At 51.5% G+C, this 22,398-nt stretch overlaps 1 protein-coding gene across 2 annotated transcripts in view; it reads left to right on the top strand.

The window, feature by feature from the left end:
* KCNIP3 (potassium voltage-gated channel interacting protein 3) overlaps window positions 1-8,731 on the top strand; it is an 88,263-nt gene extending 79,532 nt beyond the window's left edge. The window contains exons 6-9 of one of the 2 annotated variants that reach the window (XM_059893435.1): window positions 4,364-4,471; window positions 5,216-5,320; window positions 6,064-6,126; window positions 6,655-8,731. In XM_059893435.1, the coding sequence (XP_059749418.1) occupies window positions 4,364-4,471; window positions 5,216-5,320; window positions 6,064-6,126; window positions 6,655-6,702 (324 nt within the window). In that variant the 3' untranslated portion in view covers window positions 6,703-8,731. Of the gene's footprint in view, window positions 1-4,363; window positions 4,472-5,215; window positions 5,321-6,057; window positions 6,127-6,654 lie in introns of both variants that reach the window. The other variant, XM_059893433.1, reaches the window with a different exon arrangement.
* The last annotated feature ends 13,667 nt before the right edge of the window (window positions 8,732-22,398 follow it).

The following is a 22,398-nucleotide window of genomic DNA, read 5'->3' as shown; positions in this document are numbered from 1 at the left end:
CTGGCCTCCCCCCACCAGCCGCCTGCCCCCAGGAGGGCCCTGCCTGGGTTCTGTGCGGCAGCACGTGGGCTCCACTGAGGCCCCAGCTGTGGAGCCCAGGCCCCTAAAAATAGCTGCAGGAGAAAAGCTGAAACCTCTTCGGAGAGGAAAACCTTGCTGAGAGCCAGGCTTGATCGATAACCCCGCAGCTCGGCTTCCAAGGCCAAGGGCGGCTGACAGGAAAGTGAGAGAGAAAGCCCCTGCACCAGCTGGGGTAATAATAACTCGAGATGCTGCTCAGCTTCCCTTATTGCTCCAGCTGGTCCGCTCACTGACCCTCGGCCGGGGTGGGGCAGCCCAAGGCCACGGCCAGCTCTGTGACCACAGGGGCCTCACCTTCCCCGGGCCACACTCTTAGTGTATTTGTGAACTTATAGTGTTTTCAGCTTTTTTGTTTTCAGTTCTGCCTGCACATGGTAAAAATCCAATCAGTATAAAGGAGTAAACAGGGAAAATTCATTTTCTTTCCCTGGTCCCACCCCTGTGGCCAGTTTCTTGTGTATCCTTTAAGAGGTACCTGAGGCTCCTGGGAATGAAGTGTGAGAAACAGTTGTGTGACAGACCCAAGCAGGACTTTGATGATGGTTTCTCTTGTTCAGGAATCAGATGACCAGACAGCTTAGCAGGGCCCCCACATAGTGGCGGGTGTCAGGAAGGTCTCCATCACCCTCCTGTGGTCGCCTCTCACCATGGTCCCTTTAAGGTGGTCAATGGTGGGTCTTTGTTGGGGAGGTGCTGTCAGTGGCTGAGCGGGGGGCGCTGGCGCTGACCCCCTTCTGCTAGGCACCTTCTCAGAAGGTCATGCTTCTCCGTCTTGAAATTAATTCCTCTGATTTCTTATGGGGAGGTTTGTTTACCTTGGGGACCTTCTTGCTTGTTTACTTTCGGCATCTTGATATCAATGCTCTGCTCTAGGAGGCCTTTTTCAGGAAGGGAGGAGGGCGTGTGTCTCCCAGGGACCTTCCAACGGGCAGGGCCTAATCCTGGGTGCACCATGGGTGGGGATCCCTGTGGTCAGGAAATATCCGGAGGGGTTGGGGGGAGACTCTCAGCCCTCCTCGCTACCTCAGACCAAACCTCTCAACGTGCTCTTAGAACAGAAAGTCAGGTCAGCTTATCCATATTTACAATGATCCCAATCCTTTGTGTATATTCTTGAGATAAGACACATACATATTAATTAGAGTTTATTGATATGGTGAAATATTGTAACTTCCCTGCCCTCACCTGAAAGAGTAAGTAGATGGCAGAACAAGCAAACCTCAGCACTGGTGACTGCCCTGTCCGTTACCTGCCCCGGCAGTAACTCGCTCCCTGTGCCACTGGCCAAATGACGGCTGTGGTCGGTACCCTCGGGAAGGCCTGCAGCCCCGTGACCTAATCACCCCCGCCCCACACTGAGCGCCTGCTCTGCTCTCTGGGGTGTCCCAGCCGGTGTCGCTGAGGAGCCCCTCAGGGAGAGCACAGAGCAGGGGCTGTGGATATGACGGGCTTCATACACCTCGGCATTGAGACCAAGGAGCTCCGACGAGCGACAGTCCCACGTGAAGCTGTGCTGTGTGCAGCTGGAAATTTAGAACCAGCAAGCACCTGGACGTGGGCTGGCTAGGCTTGGGGTCATCTGTGTGTGACTGGGGATGGGCCAGTGGTCTCGCAGGGGACATTCCGACCCACCTCTCTCCTAGCACCGTCACTATTATACTACACACCCGCTAAGGGACACCGAGTAGGGACAGTTCTGAGCGTGGCTGACCATGAGGGCTTCTACACAGCATCTGAGGAGACTAGCTGGGAGGACAGTGGTGCCGGGGTCCCCTCATGCCCACACGGGAAGAGTGGGTCCTGTGCGGGACCCGCTTGTTCCCTGGTGCCCAGCTTAGGAGTCCGAGCCTTTGCTTCCCACTGGGAAAGCCCGTCAGACCCCAGGGAAGAGGGCGTGATGTGGCTTCCAGAATGCTCTGACTCTCACTCCTTCTGTAAACCGTACACGAGCTCAGCTTCAGTGGTTAGCATTCCTCAAACTCAGGCACATAAGAAATATCACACTGTGTCTCCCTTCGTATATCTTTATTTTCTTCACTTATACACACACAGGACTTTCAGACTCCAGTAGACTTACAGGGTGTGCTTTGGAAAAAGAGCAGTTACCATCCCCCAGATACACCCGAGGAAGGAACCACCTCCCTTGTTTTAGCCGATTGTCACTGTTTGTCTTCTTGTCGCCTAATATCCTGTTATTGCTCCTTCCCGACTGCCCAGCTTTAGATGCTGCCCGTTGACTCTCTGCACGGGTGAGGAGTTGAGTCTTCTGCACACACACCTTTCCCATCCCCTGGCTTTCCGGAACGATGGGATTCAGATTGGCTAAGCACTCTCGGTTTACTCATGATGTGAATTTGTTCCCCAGCTGAGCCTTGCAGTGAACGGTGATTATGTTCCCATTTCCTGCACACATTTTTATTTTGCCTTCAGTTAACTGTGGTCCCGATTTGTCATTTGCCTGGTGTCTGTGACCTCATCAGTAATTCAACTCCGTCCTTCTCCAGTCATCTGAATGGGCATCTCCCTAGCCTTTGACCAGCTCCATCATCCTGGTGCTGGGTGCCCTCTGGGGACCTCTTCCCCTTTCTCCTGGGTTGGGTCTCCTGGTTCTGGAATCCTTCATCTTCTTCTTCCTTGCTTTACTCTCTCTTTTCAAAAGCACGTCTTCCAGGAGTTTCCTACAAAAGAGTATGTGGGAGGTAATTTCTGAGCCCTTGGACGCCTGGAAGTGACTTCGTTCCGTTCTCACTCTTGCTTGATCTGTTGTGTGGGACCAGAGCTACGGCGGAAGCTGTCCTGCTGATTCCCGACCCTGTGTACAGGACCTGATCTTGTTATTGTTGTTGTTGTTTCTGTTTGGTTTTGTTTTCCTCTCTGGAAGCTTGTAGGATCCTGTCCTTGCACCCGTTTTCCGAAGTGTCTCGTGATGTATGCCTGCAGGCCACACTGTGGGCTCTTTCCCCGCATCGTTAGGTCCACAGCAGGACCTGAACACTCACAGCCTTCCCCTTCATTGCCTCTTGGACACGCTTCCCTCCATTTCCTCCGGCTCTTCCTGGAACTCCAGCTGGTCAAGTTTCGGTCCCTCTGGAGTGGACCTCTCATTATCCGCTTTTCTCTCCTATTTTCCAGCTCTGCCTTTTCACACTGCTTTATGGAAGATTCCACGTGCTTTTCCAGCTTCTTCTGAGTCTGTCATTTTGCTTTCTCATTTTTAATTCCCAAGAGCTCCCTCTTGTTCCCAAGTATTCCTTCTTTATAGCACCCTATTCTTATTGTAGGGATGCCAGATATCTAATCTCTGAATCTAATAGTTTATGTTAAGTATTTTTTTCTCCTGGAATAATTTTTTGTTTCTTCCAAACTGCTTTTCTCTGTTTCCCTTAGTCTTCATTTCTCATGATACAGGCTTCCTCTAATCCAGAAAATCTAAAATTTGAGTGGGGGGAATTCCCTGGCGGTCCAGTGGTTAGGGCTCAGCACTTTCACTGCTGGGGCCTGGGTTCGATCCCTGGTCGGGGAACTAAGATCCCACAAGCCACGTGGCATGGCCAAAAAAATAAAAAATAAAATTTGAGTGGGACCAAGCCCCTTGGTGCAAAGCCCTGTCCCTCCACAGTCCGCTTGTCCTCCATTCCCCCCCATAGACTGCCCTTCTCTGCTCCCCTTCTTTCGGAGCAGCCTGAGAGGACCCCATGGGGCAGGGAGGGCTCAACCTGCAAACCCTCCGGAAGGGGCAGGAAAGACTTGCTTTCTACCAACTGTTATAACAAAACAGTTGAAGTTTTCACACGGAAGCCATTCGAACGTTCATTCACATTAGTAATAAACTATCTGTCACACCTGTGACTGCACACAGGTATGGCATGACCCCAGAACTGAGCACTGTTAGTTTAGTTTTTAAGCTGTAAGTTTTCAAGCACCTGGAAATGCAGACACTTGGTAAAGTGAAAATAGAGCACCCCCTTCATTAAAGGAGCACCCTGAGGCCTTCTCTGTCAGTGGCAATGTATTAAATGGGTCTAAGACACCATACGTTTGAATGTCTTTATTTGAGATGATCAGTTCCAGCCACTATGCCATCCCCGCCACACACATGCACACACACACACACGCACACACACACACTCACACTGTATTGACCTGATGGACACCATCTGCCCACTCTGTGCTGGAGGTGCCTCACCTATATAGGCGTGAATTTCAGTGGAAGCCACACCGCGAACCGGAAATAGAATCTGAGCGCTGGATTGTCACTCCTCCCCCTCCCCTTCCTCCACAGGACTTTGTGGTCGGTCTGTCCATCCTCCTGCGAGGAACAGTCCATGAGAAACTCAAGTGGGCCTTTAACCTTTACGACATTAACAAGGACGGCTACATCACCAAAGAGGTACGGGGGTGGCTGGGGAGGCTGGGAGTGACCTGTCTGCCCCCCACCCCACTGCTCTATATCCCCAGCCTCTCTCCTCCTCTCTCCTGCTGCCCTGGCTTCCTCTCCCCCCTCCCTGGCCATAGACACAGCTCACAGCCTGGCCTTGGAGGGGACAGCGGCCAGGAACTCTCCTCCTCTCCCGGGCTCTCAGGCCTGGATACCTGGGTGCAGGGGACGTGGAGCTTTGGTGCCCCTCACCACGTGTCTTGATCCTGTTCAACAGGTGTCCTGGATCATCCTTTCTTACAGAGAGGTCCTGAGGGAGACACAAGTGGAGAAGCTGGGAGCAGGGGTGGGGAGCTGGCGTTGGCTCCCACCAATTAAGGGGGAGCAGTGTGGTCCCTTAAGGCAGGATGCAAACGGGGGCGGGGGGGGGGGGGTCCCTCACCACACAGGCCCACAGTCTGGTTTCGTCTGGCCCAAACATTTTTCTGTCTCTGAAATAGTTGCTACAGTTTCAAATTCTGGAGATTGCATTAAAAATCTAGCTCCAACTGCTCTTGAAGAGTTAGAAGCTTGTGCTGGGCGGACTGGGTGAGGGTGAGCTCGCCTCTCTCCAGCTCCCACAGCCCCGGGCACTCACCCACCACCGCCCCTGAGGTGCCCCCCACCCTTGGATGCAGCCCCTCCCCTCAGACCCTCGAACCCTCACCCCACCTCCTTACAGCCAGGCTCAGGCCAGCCCCTCCGGCCCCCCTGCAGGAGATGCTGGCCATCATGAAGTCCATCTATGACATGATGGGCCGCCACACCTACCCCATCCTGCGGGAGGACGCGCCCCTGGAGCACGTGGAGAGGTTCTTCCAGGTGAGCGCTCCAGCCCCGGGCTGCGCGGGGAAGGGCGGCCGGAAGAGGAAGGGGCTTCGGCTCTTAGGGCAGTCCTGGGCCTGCCACTCCCCTCTGTGAGCCTCCCCGCTCCCACGAGGAGGTTCAGCTTGCATCCCCCATCGGGCTGGTTGTCCGGATCCCAAGGAGCGAATTAAAGCCATCCCCGCTCACTGATCTGCCAAACTTCGTCTCAGAGCAGGCAGGGGCTCACAGATTCCAAGGTAGCCAACACCCCCCAGCAGTGTTCTTGTGCCTTCCAAGAGCTGCCCCCCACTCCGCCAGGGACCTCTCTGCAGGAGGAGGGGGTTGGGGTGACTGCTTTGTATCCATGGGGACTGACGGAGCTAGGGCTCCGCCTCCCGCTTGCTGGGGGCCCTTTAGACAGGCCTCCATCCTGACTTCAGCTGCCCCGGCTGGCTGTCAGCAAGGTGAGGGGCTCCGACGAGCGTGGGGGTGCCTTCTGGGGAGCGTGAGCCCAGGAGAGCTGCCGGAAAGTGTCTAGGGTGGGGGACGGACTGGGGAGATGCCAGAGAGGTCGGCTGCATGGTGGAGGTGGCTGGAGAGGGCACTTTACGTGGCCTGGATCTTGGGGAGGGGACAGAGGGGACGGGTTGGGGTGGAAGGAGCCCACCCCCCCACCCCCTGGCACGTCCTCAGCCCTGGGGCAGGGGCTGGCCCTGGTGGGACACAGACTCACTGAGAGGGCGTGGCTTGAGTTGCAGAAAATGGACCGGAATCAGGACGGGGTGGTGACCATTGATGAGTTCCTGGAGACCTGTCAGAAGGTAGGCGGTGTCAGGGCTTGGGGGCCCCCATATCCCGCCCCTGCCAGCCCATAGCCCAGCTGGGCACACGTCCCTCAGCCCTGCCCTCGGTGGCTCCCCTCAGAGGGGAGAGACATGGGGCCCTCAGGACAGGGTCACACTGTGGGAAGGAGCCTGGAGCCCCCAGCATTGCTGCTGACCCTCCTCTGCAGAGCGCCTTCAGTGGGCAGGACGCTGGGCCTCCACTGGCCTCGGCTGTCGGCCTCACCCCCCGGGCGGCCCCTCGGTGGCCCCCGGCCTCCATCTGAGTGCTCAGCCGGGGGTGGGGCGGCTTGGTCCATCAGTGAGTTAACAGCTCCCAGACAGCCTGACCATCAGGCCATGGGGCTGGAGACAGGCTGTGCCTGACAGCTCCCCCTTCGCCCAGTGAGACAGGCAGAGCCCCTGGAGGGTTCCGGGCCCCTGATGAGAATCTGCTCACCGTGATGTTGGATTTGGGCCCTGCTAGCCCGGAGCTGACCGGGCCTCTCGTCCTCTCTCCCCATGCAGGACGAGAGCATCATGAGCTCCATGCAGCTGTTCGAGAACGTCATCTAGGACGCGTGGGGGGGAGGGGTGTCCCTGAGTGGCTGTTACCACCTCTGCCCCAAAGATGCCGCCAGGAGCAGCCTCCAGGAGAAGCTTGTTTCTAATGTATTTGCACAAAGTGAATAGTTTGCTGCAGACACACACACACACACACACACACACACGCACACACATGCACATCCTTCCTCTGGGCTCGCAGGTGCGGGGGGACAAAGGTTAGGGAGGGGCGGAGTCTGGCTGGGACCTGGGTCCAGGTGACGAGAGCCACACAGCTCCCACCAGCCCCCTCCCAGGCCTCCGGGGGCAGCTGAAAGAGCGGTGTCTTCAGGCCACTGGCCGCTGGGTGTTGCCTCCCCTGCCAAGGAGGGTCCAGTCTCCAGAGCAAAGGCTGCTCCCATGGGAGCCCACTCGCCCCTCCTTTCTGCCACCCTTCTTTCCCACCACGCAGGGGCCAGGCTCCGGAGGCTGCTCTGGCCTTCTCGTTCCCCAAGCCACGCCCTGCCCGCTGACTACACTTCCAGGATGGCCCTGACCCCAGGACCCCGGAGGGGCAGCTGGGGGTCAAGGGAGTTCAGACTAGGAAAGAGGTGGTAATTAGACAGAGGCAGCTGCTTCCTGGAAACGTTTCCCTGGGTCCCAGGACGCCTGCCAGCCCACTGAGCTGGTGGGAGCCCCGGTGGTGAGGGACCAGTGGGCTCTGTTCTCCTCCACCCCAGGAAGGGGGCTTTCTAGCTGGGGAGGGGGTCTCTTGGTGGGGAATCCGAGGGGAACTGTCTGCCAACTCCACCTCCCCTCCCCCAGGCTGGCTCAGTGGGGATGCAGCAGGGGGTCTGCCCACACCCCTCAGGCACCCAGGTCATCGTGGGTCCTGAGGAGAGGTCACATGGCTCAGGGCCTGACCCCCAGGGAGCCCGGGTGGGCAGAGCAGGCCTGGGAAGGGACTTCTCCCTCCCTCTTTCCTGTTGGCCCCCGTCTCCCTGAGCCCAGCAGCCTGGATGAACGCCCTCTTCCTGGTTAGGGTCCTGGAGCCTTGTAGCCGTCCCTCCACACAGACTCACCCCAACCCCATACAAGAAGCACAAACGCCCCCAGCAGCTCAGGCCGCAGCCCACGAGGGGAGCCCAGGCCCTCCTGCTGGGCTGAGGGCTGGGTGCCACTGGCCCCCATCAGGTGGCCCCAGGGTTCTGTGGAGAGTCCGTTCTGTGCCTCAGAGCAGTGGGGGGCTTGAAGCCCACCCCCCGCCCAGCCCAGCTCACCAACGTTCAAAAGCACAAACCCTGGGGATTCTGCTTGGCTGGGTTCTGCTCTGAGGATGGAGGCTGGCGTCAGCCTGAAGCCAGCGCCAACAATGAGGGCCAAGGGGCCAGAGGCCGGGTGGCGGGTCAACAGAAACTTCAGGAGAGAGAGAGAGGCTGCTCCCGCCTGCCCAGGCCGCCCTGGCAAGAAACCCAGTCCCAGGCAGCACGGAGCGTCCCAGGAACATTCCCAAAGCATACATTCCATCGGCTGCCGCCCCATCTCTGCTCAGGCCTGGCCCTAGGGTGAGCAGGGCCCTCAGAGGAAGGGCAGGGTGGCGGAGGCCGTGGAGATCGGCCTGGCTCGGCCACAGGGACCCCTTGGCACCTACACACATGTGGTCCTCCCCCTTGGAGTTGCACTGACACCCATCTCCAGTCTGACTGGGGGCTCCCTCTCCCCTCCTCCAGGAGGGCATCAGCTTTCCCCGGCTCAGGGATATTCTCCCCCATCCCCATGCCCACCCCCTCAGCCCAGCCCTCCCAGCTGGTGTGGCTTTGCTTCTCAGGGGCCAAGGCCAAAGGAGAGGGTCACCACCATGCCCTGCCCGCCCCGGCCTTGGGCCAGACTGGCTGCACGTCCAACCCGGAGGGGTCTGGCTCCCACTCTGGGATGCGAACCGGCCGCGTGTCTGCATGGCAGAAATGTCTCCCTTGGACGCAGCCTAGGAGGGTGGTTCCTGTTCTCAGCGCCCACCAATATTCAGTCCTGTATATTTTAATAAAATAAACTTGACAAAGGAGAGGGGCTCTTGTTGGCTTTATCCCGACTCTGAAATTTGGTCCAGCCCCTCCCATCCCTGCTATGAGCCGTGGCTTCTGCCCAGTGCCACGCTGGTAAATGTTTAACATTCCCCGAATTGTAGCGTTTGCCGATTTCCACACTCAATTTCAAGTTCCCACTGTGCCGTCAGTGAAGGCGGAGCCAAGAAGAGATGCCCGCGGTTGGGAAGCCTTTATGAGAAGCTCCAGCCCTGCAGCCTGTACACAGAGCCGCGAGGTAGGGTAACTCCTTGAGGTGCCATTTGTATTTCGTTCCCAAGTCATTTCTCTCTGCCAGTTCCAGGAAGTCATTTCTGCGTGTCCCCTTGGCTGGAGGGTGCAGGTCACAGGGCAGACGCAGAATTTGCCTGAAGACATCTTCCTTTCCTGGGTCAGTGAGGGTTATGCTAGAGGAGGGGCAAGAAGTGAGAAGCTGAGGGGAGGAGAGGAAGGGGTTCCCCAACTCAGGGATGGGGAGACGGAGGTTCTGGGGGGTCTGCTAGTGCTTCAAGGGCCAGCCCCCAGGCCATGTGACGTCACCTCCACTGTTTGGCTGATGGGTGTGTCATCAGTAACCGGGAGGATAGATGGCGGGAGCCCCCTTCCACCACCAAACACACCGAAGGCTCCAGTCTACCGGAGCCCCAGGGCCTTGGCACAATCCAGGCAAGGGAGCCCTGACCTTGCTGCCTGGGATGGGATGTCCTGCGTTTGCATGGGCTGGCCACTGTGCTGAGAACGTTTGTCGTGGTCACAGCCTGTTGGGCACAGCCAGGAAAGCTGGGCTGAAAGATGTTGGGGCCCCTCAGCCATTAAAGAGTGGAGCCAGGACTTGGACGCAGGCAGGTGGCTCCAGGCCAGGTGTCAGCACTGAACTGCCCATTTCATGATGGAGCTTTCTATTTCATCTTAAGCATGTCTTTACCTGGCTGAGCCTCAGTTGCCTTATCTGTAAAATGAGCAGAAGAACAATCTCTGATAGGATTGTTCTGATGATTGATTATGATTATTTACTAGCTTCTTAATAAACATGAGCATCCTTCCTTCTTATCCCACTGAAGTTTTCATGCATTTTTTCCCCTCTCTATAGAAGGGTGATTCATATCAATAAGCCACCAGAGAAAGGACAGACCTTTCAGAAGGAGTTTCCAGGTGCTGCAAATGAATCTGTGATGGTTCCCAGTTGCCCTGGTAACCCCAAGGCCCATTTGGGGGCCAGCTGGCTAAGGCTATCCACACACCCCACCCTCCCACCACCCCTCACTGCATGGCCGCGCTGACCTGCCCAGGGCCAGGAGCAAGAGCTGAGCATCCCATGGGCCTGGCTTGACGCCTTCATTCTCACAAACTTTACGGTATGGGAGGAGAAAAACGAGGACCAAAGACACTGAGTAAGGCAACCATACACTTCCCCACTCTGCTCTGCAGCACAGCTTTCCAGAGCAATGGCCAGTCTATGATTTAGAAGATCCATGGCTCCTCTTCCTCCACCTCAGGTTCCCTGGAGGCAAAACCTCTGGGCCCAAGTGCTTTGCTTCCCATTGACCACCAGGGGGCGACGGTACCACACACCAGCCTTGTCACCAATTTCTTGCCCTCAGGCTCGCCCCCCCACACCGTACCCCGAAACCGACTTGGAAGGGAAGCTACTTGTCATTTCTTTCAAGACCTCAAAGGCATTTTCATATTCCAGCCTCATTCTCCACTTGGTTTTCCCTCAGAAAATTGTATCAAGTAACAATTCCACAAGCACACACAGAGTCCACTGAGCTGGGTCCTGGGAGTGAGGACACACTGTCAGCCCTGTTTTATTAACTAGGACACATATAACTCTCATTAGACGGCATAACTGTTACCACACGGGGCTGATTTCATGCCAGCCCAAAGCACATAAAGTGCATGTTTGGATTAGCCAGCCTAGCCTTACCTGTTAGGCTTTTTTTTTTTTTTTTTCTTTTTCCCTCTCTCTCTCTCTTTTTTTTGGCCACACAGCATGTGGGGATCTTAGTTCCCTAACTATGGATCAAACCCGTGCCTCCTGCAGTGGAAGCACGAAGTCTTAACCACTGGACCTCCAGGGAAGTCCCAAGGCTTTTGAAAATCCTGAAAAGAAGCTTAAAAACCCCACCTACCCACTTGCCAGGCTCCTGTAGGGTCTAGAAGGCCAGACAGGAGACAGTGCTCTGGGCAGTGCAGGAGAAACGTCTGGGCTGTCCGAGACCCCATGGGAAGGAGGCGTGTGTTACGTGTCTGTCTGGGTACGTTTCCTACCTCTTCCCACCCACCAGGCAGTGATGCCCCAATGACCCTCTTCCTTGCTCCTTCCTCGTTCTGAGTTCCCAGGTCCACACGAAGGGAGGCGTCAATCCACACTTAGTAAACACCATCCACACACGGGGCACGGGCTGAGACGTGAGGAGACCACGGTGGATGAGACACGGGCTCTGCCTTCAGGATATTCAAGTCGGTGGGGACACCGAAGGCCAAAAGTCCAAGGCAGGGAATTCCCTGGCAGTCCAGTGGTTAGGACTCCACGCTTTCACTGCCAGGGCCCTGGGTTCAATCCCTGGTCGGGGAACTAAGATCCCACAAGCCACGAGGCGCAGCCAAAAGAAGAAAGAAAAAAATCTCCAAGGCTGTGATTTGGCCCACGAGGGTAGCTACAGGCTGGGGGACCGAGCTGGCCGGGGAGGACTGCAGGGCACTGGGACGTCTCCTAGAACTGTGAATAAAGCAAGAGAAAACAGGCTCAGAGCCAGGAGTTGAGGAGCCCTCGTTAGTACAGTATTCGGGATGTCTGTTTACAGTGCTCGGAAGCCTTTTTTCCCTTGTCTGTCCCGCCTTCCCTCATGGACGTGGACACAGTCCAGACAGGAGCTGTGCCGCTGAGTCAGGAGGGCTCTGAGACCTCGTACGGGCCCTCCCTGAGCCAGGTTTTGTCATCCTAACATGGTCCCTTGTTCTTTTCACTGCCCCCATCAACCTTCATCCCAGACAAGCCCCGAAGGCCATGGACACAGTTGCCAACCCAAAGTGGGTCCTGGGCCCCCTCCTAGCCCTCTCGCCAATTCACAGGGGCCGGCCAGCTCCGGTTTCACGTGATCAGCTATAATCGCATGGACTTTGCCTGAACAGAGAATGTGCAGACTCTAGCTGCCTGCAGAGTGAGCTCTGTGGGGTTCAGAGACTGAAGAAGAGAGTGGGGTAGAGTCAGGGCCCAATCTGCACAGGGGGCAGTGTCTGTGGGCCGGAACCAGAGCCAGCCAAGATGAGGGCAACTGGAAGAAACTACTTAGCCACTGGCCAGAGCCGCGAGGTCCTGGAGGACCGTGTAATGGGAGTGGGCCTGGCAGGAAGGCCTGGTGTGGCCCTGGAAAGGATTCAGGGCCTCCTGAGCAGGCACCTGATCATGGCCCTTTCTTGGGTGGTGGCACCAGCCGGGGAACCATCCGACCCGCAGATCGCCCCCGACAGCTGCCCCGACTGCCAAGGGCCACCAGCCTTAGAACTGGGCTCCCTGCCAACTGCGGTGTGCCTTTTTGTTCCGACTGTTCCTCTAGCAGGAAAGCCCATCTTCCCTCTAACTCTCCTGCCCCAGCCCTACCTGTCTTTGCTCTTACACCGCGACCCGGGCACAGGGCTCCCTCTGTTCAGCTCTCTTGGCTGGCTTTGCACATTATTGAACCCCTGTGGTTGCAGGATCTATGTCTGCCCATCCCCCTGCCTGGCATGGCCTCCTCCATTCCCCTGGCAAGAAAAGGCCTTTGGGAGCTTCTCTCCCACCGATGTGGGCGCCATGGGGGCCATGAGGAAGGTCAGCTGATTGGACATCAGTCTTCTGCCTCCACAGCGTCCTCCCTCTTCTCCTGGCAGCGCCGGAGGATCCCTCTTCCACTCTATCCGTGCAGCCCTGGGGTCCACCCGACCTCCAAGACCAGGCCCAGGTCAACTGGTGCATTACCCAACCCCCTACTCCCCAGTCACAGTGGCTGGTTGGGGGGCGGGCAGCCAACCTGATTGCAGCTGATGAGGCCCAGGGAGACCTGTGCTGGGAATGCTGGGGAAGGACGCTGCTCCCTCACTATCTGAAGCTGAGGGGTGAGTCCTGGAGCTGTTGCTGCCATTTTGCCACTATGAGGAGCCATGGGAATGAAGCCAGTGCAGAAGATGGTCTGATTGAGGGGTGCAGAGAAAGAAAACAAGACTGGGGGCTTAGGGGGAGGGGTCAGCCCTTGAGCTCAAAATCAAACTGCACCTTAAGCAACCCCCCACTCCCCAGTCTCTAGATTCTTCAGTCATAAGAGTCACTAAGAGGATTCCCCCTCCCTCCGAAGCCAGTTAAAACTGGGTTGACTGGCAGTTTCAGCTGAAAAATTCTCGACTGCTGCGGCCACTAACGTCAGGCTGTGGGTGGTGAACGCGCTTTGCAGACTCCAGCGTGCCCTGAAGGAAGGGGGGCCAGGTGCCAGCACGCCCAGCGCTACCTCCCCTGCCTGGCTGTGGACATCTTGCAAGCATTCCCCCCTGGAGCCCCCCTCAAGACGGGCACCCAAGACGGGTGGCACAGGGGGAGGGGATTGATCAGTAAGGCTGCTGCACTGAAGGTCATGGGGAAGGAGGTCACGGCGACAGCCTTGGGGGGCAGGGGGTGAGGCGGGGGAGGTGGGTGTCTCAGGCCCTGAGCCTGCAGGGTCAAGGGCCAGCTCTCAATGGCACCAGGGTCAAAATCTCTTTGAAACAACTCTGCTGGCTGGCAGTGTAGGGCGCCTCAGCCGGCCTGAGCAGCACTCTTCCAGCACCAACAAGACGATTCCTTAAAAGATAACGTTCCTTCTCGATCTTGTAAGGGGCCACGATGACGCTTAGGTCTGGACTGTGTAAACTGTCAATAATGTGTCATTTAATGTCCAGCCCTCTGTCTCAAAAAACTGATATAACTATGCCTTGACTTCTAATGAGTGGAACAGTTCTCAGAGCTTTCTGAGATGCTGTTCCCAGGTTATAATCCTCCATTTGGCTCGAATAAAATTTTTCATTTCTTTCTTAGATCAACTAATTTTTTCATTGACATGCATGACGTAGCCGGCAGGATATCAGAGACACCTGCCAGAGGGCACCTGGAGTTTACCCGGAACCAGAACCAGCATGGCCCATTGAGCCCCACCGGCTTCTCGGTACTCCTCAGGTGTTCCGGGGAGTTCTCCTGATATCCGGCTCTCATTGTTCGAGTGACGATCCTGAAAATTTTGAGCTGCTTCGCTTAAGACTTGGAGTCTTAAGGGGCACCCGTGCATTTCTTAGGCAGGACCTAGGGGGTTTGGGTAAGAGGCCCAGGGAAACATAGGTGGCTTTTTGTTAAAATTGGCTTAAATCGGAAAAAAAAAAGGAGTTGATATATGGTCTGAACAAAACTTTTGCTACTGAAATGAGAGGCTGAATTATTCAGCTCTGAAGAATAAGGGAGACCCAGTCAAACCTTAAGTAAATACTGCTCGTCCGGGCGGCAAGACAGAGGCTGGTAACCTAACACTCCGAGCACCCCTGACGGTTTTAGGCTGTCACACTGTTACTGAATTAAGTCGTATGGACCCTGTTCGGGCCCTAGCCTGGCCGAGGCTCTCTGCCTCTGCAGGGGAGGGGTCTTTTTCCCTTAGGGTTCAAGTAGGCAAATAACGAAACCGAAGCTGAGATGGACACAGCACAAGCTGCATTCAGTGGCCAGAGACTGGAGAAGCAGGAGCTAAGTTCATAGATCAACTTCTCGACCACCTGGTGAGAGGGGTTTAATTTAAAAAAATAAAGCAAAGGGAGGAGGAATGAGGCTAATGATGGGGAGGCATATCCATTAGTCTACTGGGGAAGGGGCAGTGATTTTTCCACCCCCTTTTTAGCCTTTTTTGGTCCAGGTGTGTCATTTAATATGCTAAAGTAGTGAAATCAACATGTAATGAGACTTGGGGTGTGTTGGAGGTCAGATTCATCACCATCTTGGTCCCAGCTGGTTCCATCTGGGGTTTGTTTGTTTGTAGCTTCCTTTCTTATCTCTGGACCCTTTAACTTAAAGGTTGACATTAACTCCGGCTACAGGTGGGGTTGGCAGGTTTGAGCAAAGACCTGGAGCAGCTCTGGCAGCACCAGGGAGAAACCAGGCCATGTAAAAGTGTCCAACTGACCCAAGGGTAACTCCTCAGCTCACATGCAATCCACCACGCTGTCCTCAGAAAGTTGGTCAGATCGTAACTCATATCTGAATTAGGCTGCAAAATTAATACTGGGAAATTGTGCCTCAAAGGCCAGACAGCTTTCATGCAAACAGCCACCCATGGGAATACCAGCTGGATTTATATATACTTGCAAGTACTTAATTGGGAACTAAAGGAAATCGGGCCCTAAAATGGCCAAGATGGGGTTCTTTGGGCACTCCAGAACAATTCTGAGTGCACAGTTAAAGCCGGCAGCCTTCTGGATCTGCGCCTGCAGGGTCTACTGGAAACAACAGTGGTAAGTGTTTTTCACTTTTCTAAAATTAGGTTAGCAAGGAAAAATATTTGTAGGGCTAGCTCCTTGGATCCTTTGAAGGGGAAAAACATCCAAATTACTGACATTTTAGGGAGCTCTCATCTTAAATTATTATACCTTTTAAAATTGGTATGCAGAAGCCCCGAAAGGCCTCAAAATTCCAAAATAGCCTCATTGAAAGACTTGTACAGGCTAATCAAAGATTAATGATATAAAAGGTACCTAAAACTCTACTGCTCCCCTCTATCTTCCTTTACTGGAGTTCTCAATCTTCTGTCTGAATTGCCTTTCCACTCAGAAGACCCTATTAAATCATTACCTTTAGAAATGGAACCACCTGAGGCTGTAGGCAAATCTCTCCAGATCAAAGGCCGAACCAGGGGCCACAGTTAGTTTAAAGAACTTCTTAAACCCAGGGAGGCTCCACAAAAGTGTTTGTAAATGGATTACCAAAATGAGAGGCCACCGGTCTGAGTAAACTGACCATAGCTGAAGTTTAGAGCCTGATAGGAATTTTTTTTTGAGGGAGAGGAGGCTTTTCCCTTAAGCTAAATGAGGGAAAGTAAAACAGTCCAGCATAGGTGAATGGCTATGTCAGTCCTTTGCTATCATTGAGGAGGCCACCCAATTCTTTGAGGAATTAAAAACAACTATCCTTGTTTTACAAGTCTAATCTTTACAGGACCAGAGGTCTGGCTCCAGAAATAATCCAAAGCCCACCAATTCTTGTATCACATTGAAGAAAGAAATTCTATGAGAAGGTATATGTTTCTAGAGGTTATAAAATACATTCATAAGTGCCAGTCAGGAAATCCTGATATGACAAACAGTTCACAATTACTTCTTGGTTTTCTCTAGAGGTTAAGGTTTTAAGGTTGAGAATTATAACATATGTAATAAAGCTACTAAAATTATCAGGGAAACATTTCAATATGCAAGGAAAATGCGAGGCGTGCTTTCAGTGGAAGGAGGGTATAAAGAATGGAAATGCATTTTGTTCTGAGTTGTTGTTCCTGGGTTATAATCCTCAATTTGGCTCAAATAAAATTTTCCATTTGTTTCTTAGATCAACTGATCATGTTTTCATTGACAGATGAGTAGGAGTGAGTTAGGTAAAGGGTTGGAAAGGTGGGGAGACAGCCCTGCCCAGAATCAGGGGCTGGGTTGTTGAGGCCAGAGCCCGGATCGTGGGCGCAAAAGCGGGTGAAATGGGGAGGGCAGCAGGACGGAGACGCAGGCAGGGGGCAAGGTCCCCTGAAGGCTTCGGCCTAGTCCTGAGAACAGCAGGAAGCCACTGATAAGGGTACTGTCACATGAGTGTTTTGAAAATCCCCCTCTGAGTGAAACTGGACACCAGATTGGAGGAGGCCGAGTGGATGCAGGGAACCAGCGAGGGGGCTGATGTGGTCTGTTATCGCTGCAGAGCGGTCGTGGATTATCATTACATCCCATAGTGATTCTGGTTCAAGGTCTCTTGTGCACTTGCAATCAGACAGTGGCTGGGGAAGGGGTCATCTGATAGCTGCAGCATTTATGGCAAATCAGGGTGGGAAGTCACCACGTCAGACACTAGGACTGTGGAACCTGTCCATACCCTCTTCTGAGATAACTGCTCTCCTTTCGAGAAACAGCTCTGGCTTGCTCTTGGGCTTTGGTAGAGACTGAACACCTATCCGTGGGCTATCAAGCGGCCATGAGGCCTGAGCTTTCCGGAGCAACCAAGGTGTTGTCGGACCCCCTACCCAGAAGGTTGGACGTGCGGCAGCAATCTGTCATCGGTGGAAGCAGTAGAGAAGAGGCTGAGCTCCAGCAGGTGTGAGAGGTACAATTAAGTTATAGGAGCAGGTGGCTCAGGTTCCTTTGAACCAACTCCAGTCACGCTGCCTCCTCTGCCTCAACCCATGACTGAGGCTTCCTGGGATATTCTTTAGGATCAGTTTACTGAGGATGAAAAGACTAAGCACAATTTAAAGATGGGTCTGCATGATATGATGCTGATACCTCCCAAAAGTTATAAGCTGCAGCATGACCATTTCATTCAAGGATGACCCTGAAGGTCAATGGTAAAGAAAAATCCTCCCTGTGGATAGAACTTGGGCAGCCTATTTGATTTTCTGGAGCAGTAGATTAGCAGAAGTTTGAACCTACTGGTCATTGATTCATGATCAGTTGCTAATGGTTTGGCTTCATGGTCAAGGACTTGGATGGAACAGGAATGGAAGATTGGAGAATTAGTCAGGGTTCACCAGAGAATAGAACCAACATACGTACATAGATAGATAGATAGATAGATAGATAGATAATTTTAAGAAATTGGCTTATGTGATAGTGAAGGCTTTGCATGTCCAAACTCTAATGGGGTAGGTTAGCAGGCTGGAGATTCTGGGAAGAGTTGCAGCTTGAGTTGAAAGGCCATCTGCCAGCAAAATTCCTTTTTTGCTTGGGGGAGGTCAGTCTTTGTTCTGTTAAGGCATTCAACTGATTGGGCACGGCCCACCCACACTATGGAGGGCAATGTGCTTCGCTCAGAGCCCACTGATTTAAATGTCAATTTCATCCAAAAGACACCCTCACAGAAACATCCAGAATAATATTTGACCAGATTTCTGGGCACCATGGCCAAGCCAAGTTGACACATAAAGTTAATCATCACAATCAGTAACAAGAAAGTCTGGAGAAGTATGTGGATGGACCTCTCTGAATGGGTACTTACTGTGAAGATTGTGATGTCCATGTGAACGCCCACCAAAAGGCATCCACTGCAGAGGAGAAACTTAGTAATCAGGTGGACAAAATGATGTACTCTACAGATCTTCCTACCCACCCTAGTGCTTGTTCAATGGGCCCATGAACTAAGTGGCCAGGATGGCAGGAATGGAGCCCATGCGTGGTCTCAGCAGCATGGACTTCCCCTTACCAAGGCTGACCTGGCTAATGCCACCGCTAAGTGCCTCATCTGCCAACAGAAGAAACCAGTGTGGGTCCCCGTTATGGCACCATTCCCCCTGGCACCAGCCAGCCCTCTAGGGGCAGGTTGATCACACTGGACCTTCTCCATCATGAAAGGGGCAGAGATTTGCCCTCACAGGACATATGTTAGTAGTGAAGTTTAATGAAAAATACAGCAATAGTAAAGGTTAAGGAAAACAGCAAAGGTTAAGGAAAACCTACAGCAACCAAAAAAGGCAGGATGATTGAGGGCTCAAACCTTTAGGGAATGAAAGTTTAGGTCACTCCTCTAGATAAAAAACCCTGACCAGCTGAGGTTCTCACTGAGGGTAGGGTAAATACAGAATGTGCAGTGATAGAAGAAAACCATCAATATCATTTATGGCCTTGTGACAGATTTCAGGAGAACTGCAGTAGCTTTGCGTATTTTCTATTTGATTGTTACATTTGGATATGTTACCCATTTGCTTCGTCTCTCTCCTTCCCAATTTGACTTTACACACAAGTGTCAGAACTTAATTTTACATTTTAGGCAACAGAATATTCAGGGGGCTGTTACTAGATTTGAAGAGTATTTAATATAGACAGTCAGGACTTCCCTGGTGGCGCAGTGGTTAAGAATCCGCCTGCCAATGCAGGGGACACAGGTTCGAGCCCTGGTCTGTGAAGATCCCACATGCCGCGGAGCAACTAAGCCCGTGTGCCACAACTACTGAGCCTGCGCTCTGGAGCCCGCGAGCCACAACTACTGAAGCTGGCATGCCTAGAGCCCGTGCTCCGCAACAAGAGAAGCCACCGCAATGAGAAGCCCGCGCACCACAATGAAGAGTAGCCCCTGCTCACCACAGCTAGAGAAAGCCCGTGCACAGCAACGAAGGCCCAATGCAGCCAAAAATAAAAATAAATAAATAAATAAATTTATAATATAGCCAATGATGGATACGACTCTTGGGAAAGGGTAAGAACTTCTTCATTCCTAAGAAGGTTAGCCTCGCATTTAGAGTTATTTTGTTGCTGTACAGAATCCAAATGTGTGTAAGAGGGTGTACAGGCACACCTCGGAGATATTGTGGGTTTGGTTCCAGACCGCTGCAATATAGTAAATATCGTGATAAAGTTAGTCACATGGATTTTTTGTTTTCCCAGTACATATAAAAGTTATGTTACATTATACGGTAGTCTAGTAAGTATGCAATACCATTATGTCTAAAAAAACAATGTACACACGTTAATTAATAAATACTTCCTTTTTATTAACAAGTAGTATCCCATGGTATGGATGTGTCACATTGTGTTTAACCTATCGTAAAACCTTTTGTTTGTCTCCATGTTTTTAGCTATTACAAATAACACTTCTATGAACAATCATGTACAGGGATAAATGCCCAGGAGTACAATTGCTGAGCTATATTATAAGTGATGTTTAGTTTTTTAAGAAACAGCCAAACAATTTTCTAGAGTGGCTATAGCATTTTACATTCCCACCAACAATGTATAAGAGATCCAGTTATCTACATCCTCTCCAGCACTTGGGATTGTCACTATTTTTTATTTTACCTGTTCTAGTAATCTGCAGTGATATCTCATCCTGGTCTCAATGTGCATGCCTCTAATCTCTAGTGATGATGAACATCTTTTCTTGTGATCACGTGCCATCTGAATAGCTTCTTCAGTGAAACATCTCTTCATGTCATTTACCCATTTTCTAATTAGATTGGTTTTTTCTCTGCTGATTTTTGATGGTTCTTTATAATATCCTAGATATGAGTTCTTTGTCAGATACGTAGTTTGCAAATCTTTTCTCCCAGTTTGTTGCTTGTTCTTTCATACTCTTAGCATCCTTTTGCAGAGCAGAAGCTTTTAATTTTGATTAAGTCCACTTCATCAATCTTTTTCTTATATTATGTTTTTGGTGAACGTCTGTGAAACTTTCACCAAGATTATTGAACTAGCCTTGCATTCTTGGAATAAAGCCCACTTAGTCATGGCAGAAAATTATTTTTATATACTGCTGAATTATATTTGCTAATGCTTTGTTTCAAATCTATAAGAGATATTGGTCTGTAGTTGTCTTTTTTTTAATACTGTCTTTGTTTTTTGTTACCAGGGTAATACCAGCTTCATAAAATGAATTAAAGCGTTGTTCCTACCTCTTCTATTTTCTGGAATAGATTATATAGAAATTGGTGTTTATTCTTTAAATATTTGGTAGGATTCTCCAGTGAAATCATCTGGGACTGGATAGTACTTTTTCAGGAGTTTTTAAACTACAATTTAAATTTCCTTTATAGATATAGTGTTATTCAAATAATCTGTTTCATATTGGGTGAATTGTGATAGTCTGTATTTCAAGGAATTGGTCCATTTCACTGAGGTTGTCAAATTTATGTGTGTATACTTGTTTATAGTAGCCTCTTAGTATCTTTTTGATGACTTCAGGGTCTATAGTGATATCACCTGTTTCATTCCTGATCTTGGTAATTTGTGTTTTCTTCTTTTTTCCTTTGTCATTCTTGGTAGAAGTTTGTCGTTTCATTGATCATTTCAAAGAAACATCTTTTTGTTTCATTGATTTCCTCCACTATATTTCTGGTTTCTATTACACCGATTTTTTTGCTCATTATTATTTCCGTCTTTCTGCTTGCTTTGGGTTTATTTTGCTCTTCTTTTTCTAGGAGCTAAGCTTATTGATTTGAGAATTTTCCTCTTTTCTAAAATCAGAATTTGGAGCTATAAATTTCCTTCTGAGTACTGTCTTAGCTGTGCCCCACAAATTTTGATATATTACTTTTCATTTTCATTAAGTCAGCCTCCAGGACACCCAGGGAGCAGAGGATCCTTGTTACTGCCCAGCAGGGTGGGAGCTTCAGCTCCCCACATGGCCTCCACTGTGGAGGGTGACCTTGCTACTACCCAGCAGGGAGGACAGTTCAGGCTCCCCACTTTCCCTTCTCTGAACCACCCCGCTCACCGCTCTGACATGGGGGAAGGGTTGAGGCACTTCATGACAGCCTGGCAAGGGTGAAGATCTAGGCTCCCTACTCTGCCTCGTTGGTGGGCATGGGACCACAGTTTTTTTCTGTGTCGTCTGGCTGGAGTACAGCAGTTATTGTCTACATTTTCTGTTTTGCTAGGCTGTCTCTTTCCTGGTCCTTTGACTCAAGAGGAGGATTTTCTTGGGGCTTTTTGTGTCTGCACCCACTGCCATTCCCAGGCTGCCAGCTTCCAGGACCAAGTCTGGATACATGAGAAAAAAGAACCCAGAGAACTCACTGCTGCATCATCTCACTGGTGTGCAGACCCCAGGCCAGTCTGCCTTCTCATCTCCTTTTCAGAGTCTTATGTTTGTTTCGTAGAGGCTTTTAGCTGTGCTTAGCAGGAGGAATAGAAACAAGTGTTTCTCCATTATTCTGGATACAGAAGTCCTCTGGCTGCTTTTAAGATTTTCTCTTTATCACTAGTATTGAACAACTTGATTATGCTATACCATGGTATCGTTTTCCTCATGTGTTTTGTGCTTGGGGGTTGTTGAGATTCTTGGATAGTGGGTTTATAGTTTTCATCAAGTTTAGAAGAGTCTTGGCCATTATTTCTTCAAACATATTTTTTTCTGTTCCCCCTTCCCTCTCCTCTACTTTAGGAATACAATTACACATATATTAAGTGGTTTGGATTTTCCCCACAGCTCACTGATGGTCTTTTCATCATGTTTAAATCATATTTTACTCTATTTCATTTTGGATAGTTCCTAGTGCTATGTTTTCCCTTTTTTAAGAAAAAAAGTTTGCTGGAAACACTTCTTTGGGGGAGGGGACACCACACTTCTCAATTAAGAGAAACATTTTTACAGTCCGGAGGTCTTTTTGTTTTTAATACCTATTATGCCAAGAATTTATAGCGAATGGGTTCTAACAGCTCAGGCTCCTTTCCACGGTTCTCACAGGTGGAGAACCAATGCCTGCATTTCTCTGGGTGGAGCCGCCTGGGTTTCGGTTGAGCCCAAGTACCTTTTGCTCTGGCTGCCTTCTTTTTTCTGATCATTTTCCTTCACATGTTTCAGGAAGCCATCTCAGCTCTTAGAGTGCTTAACATGCTCAATATGTACGTTAATCTTCTTGGCAAGACTCTTGCCCTTGTTTGTTTGCACCAATGCTGGCAGCATGTGGGAACACACCATAGA

Source organism: Balaenoptera ricei, chromosome 13 (genome assembly GCF_028023285.1).
Source record: "Balaenoptera ricei isolate mBalRic1 chromosome 13, mBalRic1.hap2, whole genome shotgun sequence".
NCBI lineage: Eukaryota > Metazoa > Chordata > Mammalia > Artiodactyla > Balaenopteridae > Balaenoptera > Balaenoptera ricei.
Note: the sequence above shows the minus strand (reverse complement) of the source record. Positions and strands in the feature narration are given on the sequence as shown.